Raw genomic sequence first — 22,740 nt, 5'->3', positions numbered from 1 at the left:
GACCTCAACATCAATCGGTGAGTTGAACTGCCACCGCAAACCGTCAAGGATGCCTGCAAGAGGCGCCTCTAAGGCTCAACGCGGACCGGAACGCCAGCCAGCCGGCCCGAAAAGCGCGTCTTCCCGCCAAATGTAGGGCGGGGCAAGGCTGACATTCCGCCGCGGCTCGCTCCAAGGGTGCTTCTCCTGCGGAGATGAGAGCAGGCGTGGCGCGCGCCCAGACGATTGCGCTCCAAGGGCTGCACGAGGCGCCTCCCAGCGCGGCTGGGCGGGCGGCGGGAGTCTGCCGAGAGCGGTCTTCGGTTGGGGATACGCCTCCTTCCCGACTCCTCGCTGGGGGGTGACCGGCGGAGATGTTCACCAGAGCGGTGAGCAGGCTCAGCAGAAAGCGGCCTCCGTCAGGTAGGGGCGTTAGGGCGGGTGCGGAATTGCTGTCATGCTCCGGACATGAGGGATGACCCCGCTGGCGGAGCGTGGTGGGTTAGAAACGAAATGCAACACCCCCAGCTTGAGCCCAGCGCCTGCTAGTTTGTCTGCACGCTGAGGTGCAAACAAACCGGGTGGGTTTGCAGTTTGCGAACCGTGTGGCTTTTCTGTGCCGGAAGGAGGTAAATTAACACTCAGCGCCTCCCGGGTTTGGCTCACCGGCTGCGCTTGGCTGCTAACTTTGCTCTTCTGGTCCCTAGAGAATAATAATAATAATAATAATAATAATAATTTTATCCTATATATCTACCCGCGTCTCAGCATTATTATTAGATTTTCATCTATCTATCAATCAGTCAATGAATCTATCATCTCAAGATTTCGCTCCCCAGAGTCAGAAAACGCAAGGGGAAGTGTGCAGCCGAAAGAGGAAGGCTGAAGAGGCTCGCTTGCTGTTTGGCGGGGTGGGATGTTCAGGCAGACGACACAGAAAAAGGAAGAGGGGAAGAGACACGCAGTTTAGAGCTGAGAGCTCCGTCCCGGCTGGCACTGTAGCTGGGTTAGTTAGAGATAAATAAGGAGCATGTGAGAAATGCGAGATAAAACTAAGACTGCACTTCCTCTCTTGAGAATCAAACAGGTTGGATTTCTCCTGCAGACGGGGAGAGATCCCATTACTTCCACGTTTCTCTGAATAGACTATGAATCAGAAATGCAATACAAAATAATAGATCAGAGTGCAAAGACTCCTGTTGAGCCAGCTTCAGTTCACTTTGATTTTTGTTCAAATCCTGGAGCTCATCTTTTATGAAAAGCAGTTTTGCAGTATGAAAATATTTAGAGATGGAGGGATTATTACAAGAATGATGGAATAATTTTCCGCATCCCATATACAGAACAGTACTGTCCTCCACAGAGAACAATATGTCTGTATCAAAAAGTGAAAAGTCTAGCCATGGTCAAGACTGGGTCATCAGGATTCTATTGAAGACCGTAAAACTTTAATGCATCATTTTGTTTTGAAGTATTAGAAATAATGAACCTTTAAGAATGAATTGATATTGAAAGTTAGATTCAGTATCTACTAATAACTCATTCTGGTTTTATACCTCTGTTTACAAATTACTGTATTTTTCATTCACATGGTGGGAATGATTGATACTTTGATTTCAGCATCATGTTCTTTTTCACCTTGTAGAACAGAATTAATGTGTTCTAGGATCCCTGTCTGATAGTTCCTTTGTTTTTGAATGTGATGCACTGTACCCAAAAAAAAATAGCTCAGAAGTAAAATAGTTACTTGGAAAGTACTTACATACAGTGTTAACTATATAGTCTTATTAATCTCCATTTTAGGCTGAAGTTGAAGAAGCTAATCAGGTTACACTTGATTTGCACTGACTTGGATGAGAGCAACAGGAAATCTCAGGGATATAGGCTAGACTGGAAATAAAAAAAAGCTTCCTAAAAGAAGCAAAGGTCAAGCTACTTCTCTATTGCCACAAAACATCATGTATCACCCCATGTTGTCCCCAGGAATCAAACGCAATTTGAGGGAGTCTTTTTACCTTCGGCCTCTGAAAAGTCACTGCCCATTACTACGCTGTCTGTAGTATGCAGAGTGTTTCTTCATTTTTGTGTGAGTGTCAAACATCTATCAGAATATATCGAAAGGACTCTTCTGGGCAAGTGACTTTCTTAAATCCATTCTTTCTTGGATTTCCAGCAAACTTTTCCAATATATGAAGATGGATATCCTTTCTGTAACCTTTTCTGCAGCCTGTCCTTATTTCAAATACTTAATTATTCTTGTTGCTGTTCTCTGGATCTTTTTCTACTTACTAGAATTTTTATGTCCAGATTGGTTTTCCTGTTCTCAAATGACAATCTTTGATACAAAATATATCTTCTTTGGAAATAATTGAGATTACATAATTTACCCAGAAATATTTAGTGATCTGACAAATTATATAGTTTAGTCAAGTTAAATTACAGCAATACAGTAGTTTATATGTAACAGTTGGGCTGCAAACAAAAAGCAAAGGATTCTAAAGTTGGAGCTGAAAGGTGTTAAAGATGAATCATTGTTCATCAATATTGCTTGCTGAAAGAATGGTGTGATTTTAACCTGGTTTATTTCTTGTTAAACATGGTCTGCACGCCTGGTAGATGTTCCCATCTATTCTGCACATACATCTTTTAAGTTTCTTTCCTTATTAAAAGTAGAAACCAATGATTCCAAAGAGAATGTTTGGATTTGTAATTTGAGCAAATGCAGACATTAAAAACACAAACCATAGAAACACAAATGTACTTTAGAAACAGCTACTATTAAAAGAAGAAATGTATGTGGAACTTCTTAAGTGAGCCTGGCTATATGGAAAGTAAGGTCTCTTTGTTTTATAGTTATGAATTAGTTTCATCTTGGATTGTTACTTCCAAGCAGTAAAATGTATTCTTATGATTGTAAATTAATGTTACATATAAGAAATTTGTTGTGAATAAATATGTAGCACATCTTAGTGCAATTTTATCAGTTTTCTGCAGATTGCAGATATGGCTGTGAATAGAGAATGAAATAATATGCAAGTTACAGTATGTTAGCAGTGATGTAATAAAGGTCGTAGCTAGTCTGTCTCCTAACTTAAATAAAATAGATGTGCTATTTAGACAAGGGAAGCAAAGGGACAAAGCTGTTTATACTAATTGAGTAGGATCCATATTTCATTTCCACTGAACACAGTGGGACAAATTCATCTGAGTAGGGGTCCAACCACTAGTATTAGCTGGTTGTATATTTGTTTGCTTGTTAATTGATGTCACAGAGAAAAAAATGAGAGACTATATGCTAAAACTGCTTCCAGATGAGGTTTTTATTGCATAATTATCTTGTCTTAAACATAGGATTTAATAGGAAGTTCAGATGACGTCTTCCATTTGGAACCCTCCCATGTTTTTGGATTGCTTTTTTTATTTCTTACCACAAAGTGGGGGGGGAGGAAAGATAGGCAGAATAACTATACAGTGCCTTTCAATTAACAGAGAAGCAACTAGAGTGTACCTTAAATATTTAAATAGTTGGCTGACCTGAAAGTTCTGGGATTCTTACTTAGGGTTCTAAACTTTTTTTTTACAGTACTTGGAGTAGAAATGCTTACTACTGTCTAGAAATAAGCTTCATAATTCGCTGTACAAGAGTACATTGTGATTGCACTGTTGTTGCTTTATATTAACTCTTCTGACTTAACTCTGAGCTACTCAGAATCTGTCATGAGTACTGATGGCGAGCAGGAGGGGGCCCCCATCCGCTCGCCATCAGTACTCATGACAGAATCTGGCTGATTAAAGCAGCAGAAAAATCTAATTGATTAATTGAAACTTGGCAAGCTCAATAATGAATGTCACTTGTATTAATTTTTGTCAGTAACGTGGATATTTTTGATAGCACCCAAAATTTTAAAAAAACTTTAATGTATAATATGCACACATACAATTGAAATCCATTTGGAGTTAACAAGAAATACATTAAAGGTAGCTTAGTTTTCCAGTTATACGTTCTTTTATTATCTTCCATAAAACCCTATAAATTCTTTTTTTAAAAACAACAGGGTATTATCACTGTCTATAAAGACACAGAGACTGTGTATGTGGAAATCCTTTTTTACTTGTTACTTGGTTGACATGGGGAAGCATACTAGACTTGCCATTCCTTATACTGAAATGTGTGCTTGCCCTCTGTCAATATCCTACTCTCCATATGAAGTCTCATATAAATCTATCTGTGGACTGTTAACTTTAAATAATTCTCCTGTAGCCAGTGGATGTTCAACTGCAACTTTTTGATAGAAATTTATTAATCTTATGTTTTGGCATAGGAAAACTTTCTATATAATTATGTTTAATATTGACAATTATTAAAACCCAAGTATAAACCAAACATTTTAGTAAAAACAAGCTAATATACATCCAGTAAAATGTTCTTTCCCGTAGTCATGGCTGCTGGCTTTTCCCCCTAACGAATTGCCAGCTTCCAAAAAAACAATAAACAGTTTTCTGAGCTATATTGAGCAAAGTCATTGGATACGTCCCTCAGAAGATCAAAAACTAAATAAAGATATGAACCATTTCATTATATCACTTGTCTTGGCATTCAGTAACTCTTCAGTAGGAAAACAAAGGAAATAATCAAATCTTAATGAAACTCTTTGATCCATTTAGTCATCATTCCAAAGAGAAGCTGCTGAAAACAGGATCCATGTTGGATGACATTAAATGCATAATTTGAACTTAATATTTTAATAGAAGTTATCAAGGGATGATGATTTTTTTCAGGACTGCAGTTTAGATAGGAGAGGTTTTGTCCTTCAGACCAAGTACAGTCTAGTTAATAATATCTCCCCCTTATAATGTAATGATTGGTATCAATAAGAGTTTGTCCTTTTAAAGTACAATTACAACATGGGAAGGAATTTCCATCAGAATTACTGCTAGTCAAAGAAAGATTAAACCGAACGTGTACTCATTATTCAACAGGCCCAGTTTGTTAATAAGCAAACAGTACTACAAGGCTTAAATTTCCAGAACTATGGCTAGATCTCAGTCCTGCTCCCTCAGATCCTTTCAGTTTAAAAGAGATAGGAGTATCTGCTTATTTTATTTATTTTATTTTCTATCCTGCTTTTATTACTTTTTATAAATAACTCAAGGTGGTGAACATGCCTGATACTCCCTCCTTCTCCTATTTTCCCCACAACAACAACCCGGTGAGGTGAGAGCTGAGAGAGAGTGACTGGCCCAAGGTCACCCAGCTGGCTTTCATGCCTAAGGCGGGACGAGAACTCTCAGTCTCCTGGTTTCTAGCCCATCGCCTTAACCACTAGACCAAACTTATCAGGATAGTTTGTTGTATTTACTTCTATCTTAATTTAAGTTGTGGACTTATGCTTTAAATAAACAATACAAGTCAAGGAATCACAAATAAATTTAAGTTTAAGGGGTGGGGGAAAATAAGCATGATTAGTCCACAGCATTTTTTCAGGTCTGGTTTAAAAGAAATTATGTGACAGCAGGTAGTAAAAGGTATAATTACTAGCAGGAAATTGGTAGTCATAATATTCACTAGGCAAAGGACTAATTGCATTTTTTGTCTAATGCACAAATGCATGAAGGAACGATTCAGTTGGGTTGTACTTCAGTGACTTTTGACTCCATAATTTTTTCTTGTCCTGCAGAAGCCAGTTAGCTATCTGAATATGAACTTTAGTGGAACTGCCAAATCTGGATGACTACTAAGTGATATCAAAGAGTTGTTGTTGTTATTATTTTTATTATTTGTTTGATTTGTATGGCCGCCCATCTCATCTAAGTTACTCTGGGCGGCTCACAATAGGTAAAAGCAATCCAATAAAAACAAGTTAAAAACCAATATACAAACATATAAAAACTGTTCATAATCAATTTTAAAAAATAGAAAGTCATGATCAGCAGCAGAATTCATTCTACATCAGCTCAAAACAGCCATTGTAAAACCTCCCCACCATTACCGGACCATTCTAAGGTCCCAGGGCAGGTGGCATGGCAGAAAAGTCTTTCTTTCTGGGTCTCACCAGATGATGCGCTTTTGTGGACGGGACCTGTAACATGCCTCTCCTGATGGGATGGGTAGATGTAACCAGGGAAAAGTGGTCCCTCAAATAACCTGGTCCCATGACATATAGGGTTTTATAGGTCATAACCAGTACTTTCAATGGTTGGGTCTAGCAATGGTTTCTTGAGAAGGGGGTGAACCAATGCCTCCTTAAGAAGTGAAGGGACAACTTCCTCCCTCAAGGAAGAATTAACCACTGCTAGAAGCCAGCCACATGTCACCTCTTGGGAGGCTTTTGCCAACCAGGAGAGGCACGGATGTAATAAACAGGTAGCTGAGCTTACAGTCATGAGGACCCTGTCCACTTCCTCAGGCCCAACAGGATCAAACTCATCTCGGATAACAAAACATAGAGATGCCTGCGTCCTGGGCATCTCTAAAAGACCTGTACTAAGGCTGGTGTCCATCTGAGAGTGACTTTATCCTCCAGATGCCCTGCATATTCCCCACACAGCCCTGCAGGTAAGCCTCCAAATCCCACATAGCCAGGAGGGCTCAGGTCACCTTAAATGGGGTTGCTGGAAAGCTATCCACACGTGCAGTAAAGGCGGAGAAGCACTGACGCTTTAAAGAATTAAAGCTTTTTGCATCTCTTTGCTGCCATTTAATGATTATCCAGATTTTTTTCAGCTCTGATGTGATAGCCCAAGCCTTACAAATGTCAAGTGTGGCCAGTCATCTTTGACAAGAATGTTTTAGAACATTAACAGAACAGAATGTTTCAGTGACATTAACAGAATCACAGAGTTGGGAGGGACCATAGAGTTGGCAGGGCAGGATCTTCTTCACAGTGACATCAAATCCTGGAATTCCCTTTCTTGGGAGCTACTTCTGATTAGTTGATTGACTTTTAGCCAAAACAAAGCTATTAATAAGAGAGAGAGAGAGTAAAATACCAGTATATAACTTGAAAAAAATGTTTCTATGTGGTTACAAAGAGTCAACACTGACTTGATGGCACATAATCAGAATTAAAGATATGGAGCAATACAAAAATAGCTACAAAAAATGAATTCTGAAAAAGGCAGAAGTAATTCATAATAGTCAAATGAAGTCTGAGCATGAACAGTGATTTCAAAATGTTAAGTGTATGCGTTCAAGGGAAAATGGGAAGAAAGAGGTCATGTTGGGAAGTTGTAATTGTAAAAAATATGCTACAGGATTTTGTTTCAGGTGTTGTAAAATAAAAGGTAATTATATGACCCAATTTAATAGTAATTTGCTCAAAATTCAAATAAAAGCAAAAATGCAACAATACTTTTATTTTCAAGTATTTTTAACCCAATAGATAGTAGAATGATAGCCAGAAAAAAAAATGTCCCAGTCTGTTTTTCCTCTAAAGCTTATAGCTTGAAACTTTATACATATTTTAGTGTGCAAATTTGTTTAAAATTTAGCATTTTCCCCATTTCCTCCCAAATAGATGACATAATATTTAAAACATATATGGATATATATTTGTGTAATTGTTCTGCTATGTAATCCTCCTTTAGGAAATATTCCAACTTCTTACAAGACAAATGTTTAACATCTAGCACTATTGCCTTTTTGGACCTCTTTGAAAAAGTTCTGTCTAGTTTATCAGCTTGGAGAAGATGATATTTATAGCCTTAGTCACATTCAATAAAGTCACAATCTTTCATATATACCATACAAGCATGTCTACCCATTTGGATAGGGTTTTGGTATCTTATAAAGTGTTGCTTTATAGCTTTGCTGTTGGTGATGTAAAACAGGGGAACATGATGAGTCACAGAAATACAGGACGTTGCCTTACATCAGGTAAGACTATATTCATACTATATTGCATTTTTCTACCCTTTGAACTTGCTGTAGTTAATTGCGGATTAAATGACATGACATTGAAATATATTTATGTTTGTTGATTCTCATCATCTTCAAAACTATGAATTAATTGAACTGTCCCCCAGCCTTTTGTCAGAGATAGAAAGAAACAGTTCTGCAGCTATAGGTAGAACAAATATATAGACATAATTATTATTTTTTTTATTTTTCAGATATAACTGACAGTGACAGCAAGCCAAGCAGTAGTCATCAGAACCTAAATGGCACCACAAGATGGGCTCGGTCATTGGAAAGCTTGCTGGAAGATCCAGAAGGTGTAAAGAAATTTAGGGTTGGTATCTGAAGTATTATTTACCACACAAACCTAAATACAATTCCCAATCAATTAGAGCTGTATCTCTTCATTACAAGAATCAACATTATGCAAGTAATTTATTTTGAGGGTCCTGAGTGTGTGGCACTTGCTTCTAGGGAAAGATGTGTGAAGTTCAAATTCATAATTGTTGAGGTGATAGATAAGTGTGCAAGTTTATGTAAACAGGAGTGTGAAACTTTTGCCTGAAAGCCATTACTCGGCTTCTACCCTAACCTTAATCCTCTTCTTGAAGTTGCATGAAAATGACTAGAGAAAGTGATATTCTTGAATTGAAGTGGATACGATAACCCATGAAACTTTTAGACCATGGGTACAAAACTATTTTGGGCAAAGTCTGCACTTGACCTTTGAGTGACAGTAAAAGTTACGGTCCAGAAAAGTGGACAAGGTTAAGATGAAGAAGGGGAGGGTACACTCAAGCTTCCTTATTTTAAATCTTGTTATCTTATGGGACAGATGACGCATACGTTTTTTGAGGTTGCCCTTGTTCTCTAGAACGATCTCTCCTGTGATATATGACAGGTCCCAGTTCTACTTGCCTTTAGGAAAGACGTCGAGACCTGGCTTTTTCCCCAGGCATTAGAGGCCAGTTGAGTGCAGTCCTCTTTTGGTTATTTTGTTATGGTGCTTGGTCACCATTTTTGTGGTGTATTTTGTATTTATATATTGTATATATTTTAATGTTTTGCATTTTTTGGCTTATTGTTTATTTTTTATTGTTGTATGCTGCTTAGAATCATATTGCATAAGCTGGGCAGCCTTATAAATGTAGCTAATAAATAATAATAAATTTTAAATAAAGGAAGTTGTTCCAGAACAAAAAAAAATCAAATTAAATTGTTAATATGAATACTCCTCTCATATCCATTTTCCATTAATGCCATATTAACAGTTGCAGTTTGGTGGCTTTGAAAAAGCTCTGAGAGTTGTAGCCAGATATTCAGGGAAGCAGCAAGTTGCCTCACAGACTCAGCTTGTACACACCTATTTTAGAGCTTGGCACTGAATTTGCTAGGATGTCAGAAAATCCTGTTTGTGCTGCAACTGAAGTCCTTATTTATTTTACTTAGTTCTAAGAATTTATGGTAGCTATTATATAATACTGGTTAAATTAAAAGATGGTGGTAATTCTTAAAAAGAAATGAGATTTCTTCTTGTGTAAGAACAGTGTTCAAAATGGAACGTTAGATGTAAATATCAAAGAAATGGGGAGTAAAGTTATGATTTCAAATTTAAAAAATCCAAAGTGTCAGTAGATATTTAAGAAAAGAATAGAACATTTGGGACAACTTAATTATTTTAATAATTGACAGTCAGGACTTCTCAAAATGTCTCAAAATCTATCACTTAAAGTAATTTAATATTTATTTTATTATTGCAGAAATCCTAACCCGAAGTTAAGCAGCATTGAGCCAGATATTTAATAGTGTCAAGTTTTTATTTCTAACCCCTTAAGGCTGACTACCAGGTTATGATACTAATAGCTCCTTTTTTCCCCTCTATCAGGACTTTTTAAAGAGAGAATTTAGTGAAGAAAATGTTTTATTTTGGCAAGCTTGTGAAGAGTTTAAGAAGATACAAGATAAAAAACAGGTATTGACTCCAACATCAAACAGAACACATAGGGCCCAGATGAACTTGATACGGCTCTACATAGAAAACAATACAGTCTACATCTACCATATTCACAGCACACAAAACTGATCAGGTGGGAAGTGGTCACAAAATCCCAGATCCTTAAACTGATTGAGTATTAGTGAGGGTTGAGATTATGCTGATTCATCATGTTTGTTTGTCTAATTCAAATATCCTTTATGCCTCTAAATTCAATAGGATTTTTTAATTACATGTTAAAATTGCTTTAATATAATTTATTATAATATTTCTTATTATTTTCTTCCTTCTCGGCCATAGCTGTCTGTTTTAAGAAAAGGATAGGTAAACTCAATTTTACCTCATATTTCCCTGTGAAGTGTTTTCATAAACTGAAATGTAAAGTATTGTTTTCATTTTTCACCAATTTAGTTTTTACTGTACATAATCCTGTAAACAAATAACAAATTTAAGTTGTTTTTAAAATTAAAATATCAGAGCTTTACCTTGGAAACATTGCCTAGAGTAGGGTTTCTCAACCTTGGCAACTTTAAGATGTGCGGACTTCAGTTTCTAGAATTCCCCAGCCAGCATGCTGGGAGTTGAAGTCCACACATCTTAAAGTTGCCAAGATTGAGAAACCCTGGCCTAGATGAATGACATCTGAATGTCTTGGTACCAGTGAGTAGCAACATGATATTTGTTGAAGTATACACTAGTTTTCTAGAAACTAGCATGTAATGACTTGCATAACAATATGGTCCCATGAAAGATGAAGGTGTATGCTAAGAGTAGGAAGATAATATAAAAACAGCAATCTGGTTAATCAAGCTGTAGATAAAGTGCTGATTTGGGAACTACATATATTAAGAAGAAAGATGAATGTTAGTCTGATTCTATAATTAAGCAATACCAGTACGTATTCAACTTTTGTTGCATCATTCTTTGTTAACTCTACAAAGGAAGGTTATGAGTCATGCATATTTCAGTAGGATACAAAATTTGGCTAGCTACTTTATTCATCATGTTTTTTTTTCCTACCATGTAATAATCTCTGTTAGAACAAAAACTGTTTGATGAATTAACTGCAATCCTTTTTAGTCAAGGAATCGGCTATGTAGAACAGTTAAGACCGTATGTTTGAAATGACTTTTCTGAATACATAATACATCACAGTAAATATGGAACTTGGCTTGCAAGGTTCATAAACCCAGCCACCACAGCCCATAATTAGTGTTGTAGGATATAAAAATGACTGCAGTAATTAATTATGTGACTGATTATAATTAGGTTTATTTATAGAACAGTGTTCTGATCATAGAATGCAGTTCTCTTTTCTCCACCTTTCCTCCTTAGGTTTAGGATTGGAAAGACTGAAACAGGACATGTATGGGGCAGGGAGACTTCAGGAGGAAGATTGGACATTCTCCTGTTGCTTAAGTGGAATAATATTCAATTAATGCAAAAGGTTTTTAAGATCCAAGCCTACAGATCTGCAATATTGGGGAAATGACTTGTGTGCTTAGTAAAGATGTTCTTCTCTTCATAGATGCAAGCAAAGGCAAATGAAATTTACAGAAATTTCTTGTCAAATAAAGCTTCTTATCAAGTCAATGTAGAAGGGCAGTCTCGTTTGGATGAATCAATACTGGAAAAACCTCATCCTCTGATGTTTCAGAAACTTCAAGATCAGGTAAAATTCTAAAACTTCCTTAATTATCTTGTGAAAGATGAACAACTAACTGCTGGTAGCAGGACAGAATCACAGTCGCAGTAAAGTTAGAAGAGGCTCCAGAAACAAGGTTTTTCTCCCAATAGGATCCCTAAATCTAGTGTTAGAGTTAAAGTTCGAGAAAAGAAGTTGACAAGTGAAAAATGCTCAGGAAAGAATTTATTTATGACTTATCCATGAACTTAATATTAAAACTCAGAAATAATTTGAAATTAATGCATGTTTACTTTGTAAAGTACATTTTTCCTTTTTTTCAGTTGATGCTTTTGATGACATAAAGCATTGAATGTATTTGTTTTTTAAAAATCACTGGACAGGCAAGGCAGAGATATATTCTGAAGTTTGTTTATTTTATTATTTATGAAGTTTATTTATTTTATTTATTATTTAAATTTATATCACTGCCAATCTCCCCCAACGGGGGACTCTGGGTGGTTTACAATAAAAATGATAATGCTTTTCATTTGGTCCTCTTGGAATAATCTGGCTGCCATTGCTTTCTATTTATTCATGCATTTAATCTGATAAATATAAATAGATTACTTCAGTCCCATCTATTTTTGGCCACTGATACTTCAGTTAATACATATTATCACTGTGTACAAGTTAATGTTTCCACTGACTCAAAAAAAATCACTACACTTCTTCCACACTGTCCCACCTTTTCTTTCTCCAAATCTAGATCTATTCTGCCTCATGCTTAGATTGGGTATAGTCCAACACACAAACACATACACACACACACACTCATTCCATTGTGTCCTGCCACCTTCCCCTTATCAATAACTCTCCAATGCTAACAACATCTTGGTGTGGGAGGAAAGGCGGAATAAGCCTGGCTAATTTTATAGGTAACTGGGCAGGCCACTAATAAACGTGTACTGTATATTCTTTTGAAGAATTCTACTTCCTTTCTTGGAACAGTCTTAGTAATAGGAAATACTAATGTGCTGTATGTTTTAAAAATGGCCAATTTGCATTACATTCTATCCAAACTAAATCACAAGGACACGTGTCTAGTGGTGGATTTTAAATGTATACCTGCAAATAAATAAATAAACAGCCTGCTGATGGTGTCAGGTCACTCAGTTGGGAAGGCTCATGGCTTGAACATTCTCCTGAATTACTGATTTATAATATTCTTTATATGGTAAGATCTTTACATTAGAAGAGTATTTAAAAATAAGTTTTTACTGCTTCTAGCATTTCCCAAAGACTTCATCAAATGACTTTGCTGAACATACCACAAAGGCTGCCCTCAGAAATAACTCTAACCTGTGACTTCTTTATGCATGGCTTATTAAAGAAGCCATAGTGGCTTCTTATTTTGTATACAGTTCTTACTTAAAATGTGTGGATTCATACATTATAGTAATCAAAGGTCAAACAAATTATAGTAGAGACTAGGTAAAGGTAAAGGTTTCCCTCGACGTAAAGTCCAGTCGTGTCCGACTCTAGGGGGCGGTGCTCATCTCCGTTTCTAAGCCTTGGAGCCGGCGTTGTCATAGACACTTCCGGGTCATGTGGCCAGCATGACAACTCGGAACGCCGTTACCTTCCCGCCAAAGCGGTACCTATTGATCTACTCACATTTGCATGCTTTCGAACTGCTAGGTGAGCAGGAGCTGGGACGAGCAACGGGAGCTCACCCCGCCGCGCGGTTTCGAACCGCTGACCTTCCGATCGGCAAGCTCAGCAGCGCAGCGGTTTAACCCGCAGCGCCACCGCGTCCCTAAAACTAGTAGAGACTAGTTTATGTCTAAACCAGGCCTGTGTTAACATTAGGTGTCTGCTACATATGCTTGATGTCGTGGTTAATGTTTCTCTAGGACTTGAACTGCAAAATGTTTTATGGATGAATATAATAGTTTAGTTTCCCCAGTATACCTTTATTTGGTATTCACTGCATGGTCGGTCAGAAATGTAAGACTTCAGTTAACTCAATTAAGTTTGGGGACAACCTGATGATTTGAAAACAAACATTACCAAGTTTCTAACCTGGTAATGATATTTTAACTGACACACAAAGATGCGCTAATTAGATGTGCTAATTTAAAAGCTGTTAACAAAATGTTTTGAGTTCTGAGTTCTTGTAGCTGTGGTAAAGAAGAGACAGTGACTTACATTAAAAAAGAAAAAACAACCAAAGCACTTTGTGTCTCTTAAAGAATCTTCTAATCAGATAGGAAAAAAAAATCTTTTACGTAGCAGGAAAGGTTATAAATCCATATATAATCTGTGGTTGGGGGTGCATCCTTAATATTCAGCTAATTATATGAGGACTATTATTGCTGAACTGTGGGCAAAAGTCCTGAGAATATGCTGTTATGCAGAACACTGTGCCAGCTGGCTTGAGGTTACAGTTGTGTACTCTTGCTTTGAACTGGTCTCATGCAGGAGGAGGATTTCAGCCTGCTCGCCCCCCCATCTGCCTCAGAAAGTAGCATCTGATTATCTTAGCTGGTGACCACTTTCTCAAATTGGAAAATTATATCCAAGTTCGTGTGGTGTACAACAACAGGATGTGCAGTTGGTACAGTGGGTCACTTTGTAGTATTTTCTAGGCATAGGCCAAGCAGCCTACCTACCTGCTTGTTTTGTTGAATGAATGAAGATGAAGCAAGCAAGGTAGAAGTGGAGAGAGGAAAGGATAATGGTAGAGAAGGACTGAGTGGATCAGATTCTCTGGCCAACTATTTTTTTCAAAAATCAAGAGAATAGTGAAGATGCCCTGGGGTCTGCAGAAATCAGTTGCCCATGGCTCTATCAAAAATGGCAGCACTTTGGGCTTCCGGCAGGGAATGGCAGACTGAACGGCTGTGCCCCCGAGCTCAGCAGGGGATGCTGACAACGTGGCAAATTTTTTCTGCTCAGGCAGGTTCTCCTGAAGCCCAAAAATGTTCTTTAGGTAAAGGAGAACACCTGGAATCATCCCATCTGTCCTCCGGATGGCTGCTTGCAGCCAGAAGATCCAGCCAGAAGATCGCAAACAGCGTTCATGTTTGACTGGTAAGAGCTAGCTGGGAGGCAGGGACATCATCACTTTCCAAGCCACACTGTAGCCGTAAAGGGACACTAAGACCGGCCACCCCATTTCTAAATCACTTATTTATTTATATATATATATATATAAAGTATATATACCCCAAGAAAGGCTTTCTACAGCGAGGAGAAGCTGGCTCTCTTGGTGCTTATTGTTATTTTGAGGATTACTTTTTTATTTTATTTTTTTAAGTTTTGGATTCTGTTTTCTTTCCAAATATAAAGGAGGATTGAGAGTAAACAGTTGTCTTCCTATTATTATTTTTGTATTAAATTTGAAGATATTAGCATTTTCCTACACGTTGATTTGTCTGATTTGAATCTTCAGCTTTCTGTTTTCACTTCCCTTGGGAACTGTCTGCTTATTTCACTTTCACTTTGTGTAAACACTCTCTGGAACTTTTACATAGCTTTGACTTTTGCTGGTTAAGCCCCTAGGGGGTGCCATAATCTACCGCGTGAGGTATGGAGAATTTGAAACAGATTTGTTCTGACTTCCACCAAGATTTTAAACAGATTTCTTCTGACTTCTATCAAGCTTTTATGCAAGATATTCAGGACATTGTGATCTAAAATGTGCCATCAGGTTGTGGATGTGGTGGATGAAATTGAGGAATTTAACAGCGATAGAAATGTTTCTTTTAAGAGTGACATTGGGATTTTTATTGAGATGCTAGATGAAGATTGGATAGTGGAGTTGGAGAAGTTTAAGGGAGAGAGAGATCTGCAAGCCACAAGTTGACTTTCTGGTGGAATGCCATGTAAAGAACCTGGAATCTTTGAGGAGGACAGTTGGGCTGTTTGATTCTTTCAAGAGAATCTTGAAAGCTCTGTGCACATTGTGGGGATATGTAAATGCTTTGGTTTATTTTTGAAGTGGGATAAGGGTTAAAGAATGTTTATCTGGATTGCTTTAAGGGTTTGACTGATGTTATTTGCTTTTAAAGATTTGGATTTATTGCTTCAAACTGTTTTTTGGGGGTTTATTAAGATCAAGATTATTAAAACTGTTGTATTAGGGTTAAAAATGTTTATCTGGTTTGCTTTAAGGATTTGATTGATGCTATTTGCTTTTAAAGATTTGGATTTCCTGCTTTGAATTGTTTTTGTTTTGGGGGTTTATTAAAATTAAGATTACTAAAATGTATTATCAAGTATAACAGCAGACGACCTATGTGCTTTTTAATTTGATTCTTATTATAGTAGACAGAAGTGTATAGAATAGTGGTAGGAAGGGAATAATTAAATAGGTGTTATCTTTTGGAGGTGAGAAAGATGTTTAGGAGGTTTATATTATAATTTTTTCTTTATTTTAATATAAGGGGGAGGAGTAACTGTACTGAGTGACTTTTATTATGTGCTAAAGTGGAATGATTTATAGAAATAATTTAGTGTTTTGGTTTAATATAGAGTAAGAGATTGATTATGGAAATTTTTGTATATCCTTACTGTTAAAAGTGGGAAGCCACATCTTTTTGTAAATCTGAAAAAGGTTTTCACTTGTGTTTTCGCACCTTTTTAGTTCTTTTTTCTTTTGTAGTTTTTTGTTTTTGTAGTTTTTATTCTTCTCTTGAAACTTAATAAAATTTATTTTAAAATAAATAAATAAATAAAATGGCAACACTTCTAGCTACGTAGTAATAAATGTTGCTTTGACAAAAGAATTGTGTACGTTCACAGCAAATTTGAATAACAAACAGATGGACTACTTTTTGTATTTTTCAGTAGCCAGCCTTTTACAGAGTGTATTCAAAGTCAGGCCCCATAGGCCTATCACAGTATGTTTTATTAATTAATATTTTTTAAAAAGAAAATGTTACTGTACAAGAATGTTCAAAGATCATGTATCAAACAAGTAAGGAAATGATTAGAAGAAAATGGCAACTAATTCAAACATTTGAGGTAATTTATATGGTACATTTGTCTATGGGGCCTGGCTTTTGATGCACCCTGTACAGATTTTGACTTTCCAGTGAGTTGCATGAATGTTGCCAGTTGCTCATAGCTTGGACACTCTAGGATATAATAGACAGTATGCTAAGATTGAGTTCCAAGACCAATTGGATGCTAAGCAGAACAAAGTTGGTGGATTTACTATGTGATTAAATCCACTGATTATGTGCTAATAAAATAAAATTCCCATTTGGCTTATCTTGTCTACAGTATTGTCTATAAATAATTTCATTCTATTTAGGAATATGTTGTTTTGGCTTTTTCCAGCAGCATTATATGACATAAGATAACCATCCTTAGGATAGCCCCTTATTATACTCAAAGTTCCTTTAAGAATTAATAGCAGTATCATAATCAGGTGAGATTATGGCATTATATATAGTACTCAGTATACTGAAGCATCAGTAATTTATGTACTGTATATGTAATTAAAACAAACTATTTAGTGTATGGAATGACACTAATGGGAAATACGGAAAAGGATGCTTGGTGCAATGATGAAGAGCAAAAGGCTGTGTTTGAAAAAAAAATCATGTAAGAGAATGATTGCTATAAAAATGAGGAAGAGAAGAATATAATGATATGGAGAAAAAAGATAGTTGCAAAGTATATAGAGGTAGTCCTCATTTACTGTCCATTAGTTTAGCAACCATTCAAAGTTATAATGGTGCTGAAAATGAGACTTATGACTGATCCTTGAAATTGCAGCTGTCACAGCATTCCCACGGTCATGCGATCGCCATTTGTGACCTTCACAGGCAGCTTCCGACAAGCTAAGTTGATGGGAAAGCCAGCAGAGAGTCACAAGTTGTGGTCACATGACATCGCCTTAACGACCCATGGTGATCCACTTACCAACCACAGATGGAGCTGACATCATAAATAGGTGCAGTCACATGACATCGTGCTTAACAACCTCTCCACTTAGCAACGGAGTTGCCAGTCCTTACTGCAGCTGATAAGTGAGGACTACCTGTAGTCAAACTGAGCCAGTTAATATAAAAGAGGCAGAAAACGGAGAGTAATTTCCATCAAAAATTAAAAATATGGTTTTAGAAGTGGGTTAAAAGGAATAAATAAGGAACCTCCAGCACAGTAAATGGAAATAAGGCTAAAAGCAATGGCATTATTTGGGATGAAACTGAAATAGGGGAATGTGGGAAGGAGTATTTTAGAGATATGTATGTGACTGATAAGTACAATGTTTAAGAAGTAGAACTGAAATTAATGCTATAAATGTTAATACTCTGTTGTCTGAGAAAATGATTAAGAAAATAAATGCTGTGAGAATGTTGAAAAATGGTAAGTCTACAGGCCTAGATGACTTGGAGAAATATTAAAATAAGAATATGGTTTGTTGATGGATTGGCCATGCAGCTTGTTTAATGTAGGTGAAGAGAGATTTCCTTGTACAAAGGAAAAGGTAACGAGTGAATGCATCAACAATCTGGCAATTAATTTGTTAAGTAAGCCAGGAAGGGCATTTGGCAGAAATTTGATTGAAGAAATTGGGGTGGTGCAGTGCAGCTTTATGCCAGATAGGAGACGTACAGGCCAATTTTTTGCTCTTCAACAGATCACTGACAAGTGAGAAATTTTACAACATAATTATTGATGTAGAGAAAGTGAGTAGGATTGAACAAGGAAGCTTTTTGTGTGAATGTTTGTGTAAAAAGTAGTATATTATGGGAAGAAAGCGTGCATGAGAATAAATAGAAAGCTTAGAGAATGATTCTAGATTGAGCAGGAAGGTTATGTAATGTCCCTTGCTGGTTAATACAGTTATGGATAAATATATAAGAACAGGGCTACCAGATCTGGTACCTGAATGGCATCTTAATGACAGCAAACAATACAGAAAGCTAACTCTGGATTTTGAAACAGGTCTGATAACTGTAATAAGGACTGTTTGTGGTGATGTTAGAAGTGTGTTGGTTCAGCGTATGAATGTGCATATATTTTTTGTATGTTGGCTGAGATAATTTGCAGTGGGTGTTAATGGTTGTATTGTATGTTGCAAGAAGAAATGTGAATCTAAAAATTAATGTATTAAAGACCAAGGTAAATATGTTTCATAGGGTAAATGGAGCGAATCTTTTTTTTTTTTTTTTTGCCTTCAAGTCAGTGTTTACTCCAGGCGATTACCTGGACAAGTCCTTGTAGTTTTCTTGGCAAGATTTCAGAAGTTTGCCATTGCCTTCTTCCTAGGGCTGAGAGAGTATGACTGGCCCGAGTCACCCAGTTGGTTTCATGCCTAAGGCGGGACTATAACTTGTGGTTTCCCAGTTTCTAGCCTGATGCCTTAACCACTGCACCAAACTGGCTCTCAAGTGAATGAGTACAAGTTAAATATAAATTAGAATGAGTGGGTGAATTTATGAACATCAACAGAATGTTTGCTAAAGATGGGGAAATGGTTGGAAAATTTTATGTCATTCAATTGCTGGTATAAAGGTTGTGGAATAGTATTGGCTCTGGCTGAAAGGCATGAATGATAAAGGGGGCAACCAGTATGAAAGGAGTAAATTAAATTGGTGGTAAGGTCATACAGAGACAATGAATGAGGATTAAATGGTAAAGCAGATATATGACAGAAAAATGAACGAGCTGAAAGACTTAAAAAGTTGTGCTTAGACAGAATTGATGAAATCCTTAAAGAGAAAGGTAAGAAATTTGAAGAACAGATGTTTGCCAATGAACCAGCAGAACCATTTACATGGTGAGAAAAGTAGTCTTTTATGTAGTCTTTTGACAGATCCTTGAACTATCATTTTACTTGCCATGTTTGAGAGGCAGAATCCATAGCTGTCTTCCTCATCTTTAGATTCCATAAGATATGTGAACTTCACCTCCCAGAATTCTGTGTAGTGGTCCTGATCACTGGTGAATTCTGGAAAATCAATTTCATGCGTCTGAAGGGACCACTAACTGGAGAAAGCTTGCTAGGGCAACAAAATATTTTCTTTTCTTTTTAGCATTTTTTAACAGATTTGCTGACTAATTTGGGATTCATTTGCAAAGCCTTTCTTCTTGTTTTAACATTTTTGGCATTTGTTTTCAAATAGATTGTGTTTTTTTCCTTTTCCATTCAGATTTTCAACCTCATGAAATATGACAGCTACAGCCGTTTCTTGAAATCAGATATGTTTCTTAAATTGAAGGAAACTGAAGAACAGGAAGAAAATTCACCTGATCCTCAGACTGCAGCAAAAAGAGCTTCTAGAATTTACAATACATGATCCAAATAACAACAATCTGTTGATCAATAGATCTGACTGAGACTACAATGAGAAAAGCAAATCAGTTCTCAGGAATATTCTTTGTGATTAACACAAATGCATTTAGAAGCTTGAATAATATAGAATCTTATTAGACAAAGCTTACCTTTGATTGGTTCAGTGACCTGTTTCTTGCCAGTGATTGCTTCCAGATACAGTGATCAAGGTAGTTATATGACAGCCCTTGAAAGACTGAAGAATTTGTAAGTTCTTGCAAACTGCTTCTAATTTTTAAAAGTATATTTTTTTGTAAATCATTTGGTGGAAGTGGGTGTTAAATGTAGCATTAAAAATTAAAGCAAGTTTTAAAGTAGAGATAAGGTAAAAGTCTTTGAAAAACTCATAGAGTTTTGCCTAACAGACATTCCAGAAATATCCTTTTTATGTTTTAACTGCTGTGTGAATTGAATTAATCATGTCATTTTAAGTACCCAATCCATTGATGGATCAGATAAAGAAGTGTACAGTAGCTATTTGGCTGGGGCTTTTGTCATCAAAAAGTGCCTCCTGGACCAATTTTGTAGCATGTTTTTTCTATTTAAAAATGAGGCAACTATTTTCAACTGCAGCAGATTCTGTCTGAAGAGATATCTATATCTTAAAAAAATTCTCTGGAGTAAAACAATATGGACAAATCCCACAACAACCCACAGCTGAGATTGTGATAGAGAGGCATTTTTCATTTTGGCTGTCTTGGAAATAATTTTGTGAAGGAATTGTCAGTGCAGAAAGACCCTGGAAGAAGTAGGGAATTAATGGAAATATGTGGGCTGTGTATGAAGTTAGCTAGTGGTTTATGGCAAGAAAGAAATTTTGAACGTTTAGAGAGAAATTGTGCTTAATTTTGCTGTTCTGTTTTTTGTGAATCATATTCCAAATATTGATAATGCCAATGAAATGGTGGATGTCAACATATTGTGATAATATTCTGTATTTGATTATGTTTGGGACATTCCTTCTTCATGCTTGGGGCTGAAGTGCAGTTTTCAATATTTTGTCAGATATAGAAAATTGAAGTATAAGAATAATAATGATAGTAATATGATTGCAATCCTCAATCAAATAATCATATTCTCTTTTTTCAGGCTGAAATTGCTGAGGCAAAGAAATTATTTTTAGTTCAGTTTTGTTTTAATACTCATTTTGCACAATAATTTCAGTACTGTTAAACATGAGGAAAGCGAATTGGCTTGCAAGCTTTATTTACAATTTCTGCATGTGAAATGTAATTGTGGCTTATATTTTCTCTTTAGTTACTCTTTTTATCTTCTTTGTGTGGGCTGCTTTATTGTCCAGCTTAGCTGTTTAAATATTTGTAAGTTCTGTTTATTTGGGTAAGTAGCACCCAACCATTTTTCTTCTTAGCAATATCTCTCGAAGTCTCAATCATAATATATATACTAGGAAGAGGTACAGATGTTTGGGTCAGATTGTCAGAACTGATTATACATAAAAGACAGCAGCTATATTCTGTTTTCATTTGAATACAGAGAATTGCAGTTGAACCAGCGAGTTGCTGGTTCATGTGGTGCTCCCTCAAATCACTATATAACCAAGAGTAGCATTGGTATAAATAGGCATTAATCTCCTGTCAGTGCATTCAGAAATGTCCATGATTCCTTCAGCACATGCATACCCTTTATGCCTTTTGTGGATTTAGTTGCCATTTGTCTTTCTCTTATACTAAAGGGTAAAGGGAGCAGCAGGAATCTCCTGTAGACTATGTACATTTGACAAAGGTAATCATGTTTGCAGAAGAGATGGTTTTCAAGGATGATTTAGGAAATGGTGAAAATGCTGTTTTTTTCCTTTTTCCATGAACCACATTGAGGCTAGGTTTTCTATTCATGATAAACCATTGTTTGTTTTAATCATGTTTAGTTAAATAAGCCTAAGTGATTGGATCTATACATCATGCTAAACCATAAAAGCTGGATTCACACATTTGCTCTATGCCCAAAACACATGCTAGTACGATATGGCATGCTGTGCGAACCCTCCTAGAAGGAATGATAAAATGCCCTGGATAAGTATTGAGGCTGAGGCTAACAAGGCTGGAAGCAAGAGCTGAGATGAGGCTTACAGGACCACTATAAGACTGCAGGTATCTTCTACATCCAAGGCTTAATAAATGAATGGCAAGAAATCTGTTACCATGTAAGGGTGAGAGAAAGAAATTTAGGATTTAAACCCTCTTTTTATCTTCTTTGTGTGGACTTCTTTATTGACTAGCTTAACTTTTTAAATATTTGAAAGTTCGTTTACCATCAGGCTGGTAGTGCCCTAACCATTAAATATGACCTGATTGCTATATCTTGCAGCAGCTAATCTTCACAACCAGAGCTTCTTTGATACCTCTTTTAAAACCAACTTCCCTTTCTGAGCTGTGTTCTCGACTCTTCCACTGTAAGGTCCTGAATGCAGGCTTAAGATCGAGAGGTTTATTTCTGTGTCCTAGGCGAATCTCTGACAGCAAGATCTGTTGCTCCTTGCTCCAACTCAAGACTCCAGCAGCAAAACCATGGCTACCAACCTTCTCACAAACTGGTACTCATCTGACAATAAGTATTAATTTTGTCTTGCTGCCTCACAGCTATTGATGTTGGTGGTAGACATAATGAATGAAACTGCAAAATACTGTAAGGTATGTTAATATAAGGAGTATATGGACAGAGAGCTAACATGAATTTGCCAGTGGAGTTTAAGAGGGGGTTCCTAACAAATTTTCCTTTTAAGTCAACAGTATATGGTTGGGTACCAGGAGACCCCAAGAAGGGAGTAAGAGGATGTTTAAATCTTTATACCAGCTATTCCTTAAATGTCAGTCTTTCAAGGTAGTCCAGACAAGAAGCATCAACCATGAGTACTAACACTGCCTTTATTGTAA

The 22,740-nt window shown here is 36.7% G+C and overlaps 1 protein-coding gene across 2 annotated transcripts; it reads left to right on the top strand.

Annotated features, from left to right (window-relative positions):
• The first annotated feature begins 253 nt into the window (after positions 1 to 253).
• RGS10 (regulator of G protein signaling 10) lies at positions 254 to 22,164 on the top strand. Of its 2 annotated transcripts, XM_063307236.1 has the most exons (5): positions 254 to 402; positions 8,092 to 8,210; positions 9,762 to 9,848; positions 11,398 to 11,541; positions 19,668 to 22,164. In XM_063307236.1, exons 1-5 carry the CDS (start codon positions 354 to 356, stop codon positions 19,812 to 19,814), a joined length of 546 nt encoding a protein of 181 aa, XP_063163306.1. In that variant the 5' UTR covers positions 254 to 353; the 3' UTR covers positions 19,815 to 22,164. The 2 variants fall into 2 exon arrangements, with proteins under 2 accessions (XP_063163306.1, XP_063163307.1); XM_063307237.1 differs by lacking the exon at positions 9,762 to 9,848.
• The last annotated feature ends 576 nt before the right edge of the window (positions 22,165 to 22,740 follow it).

Source organism: Candoia aspera, chromosome 6 (genome assembly GCF_035149785.1).
Source record: "Candoia aspera isolate rCanAsp1 chromosome 6, rCanAsp1.hap2, whole genome shotgun sequence".
Taxonomy (NCBI): Eukaryota; Metazoa; Chordata; class Lepidosauria; order Squamata; family Boidae; genus Candoia; species Candoia aspera.
This window is presented reverse-complemented; position numbering and strand designations above follow the sequence as displayed.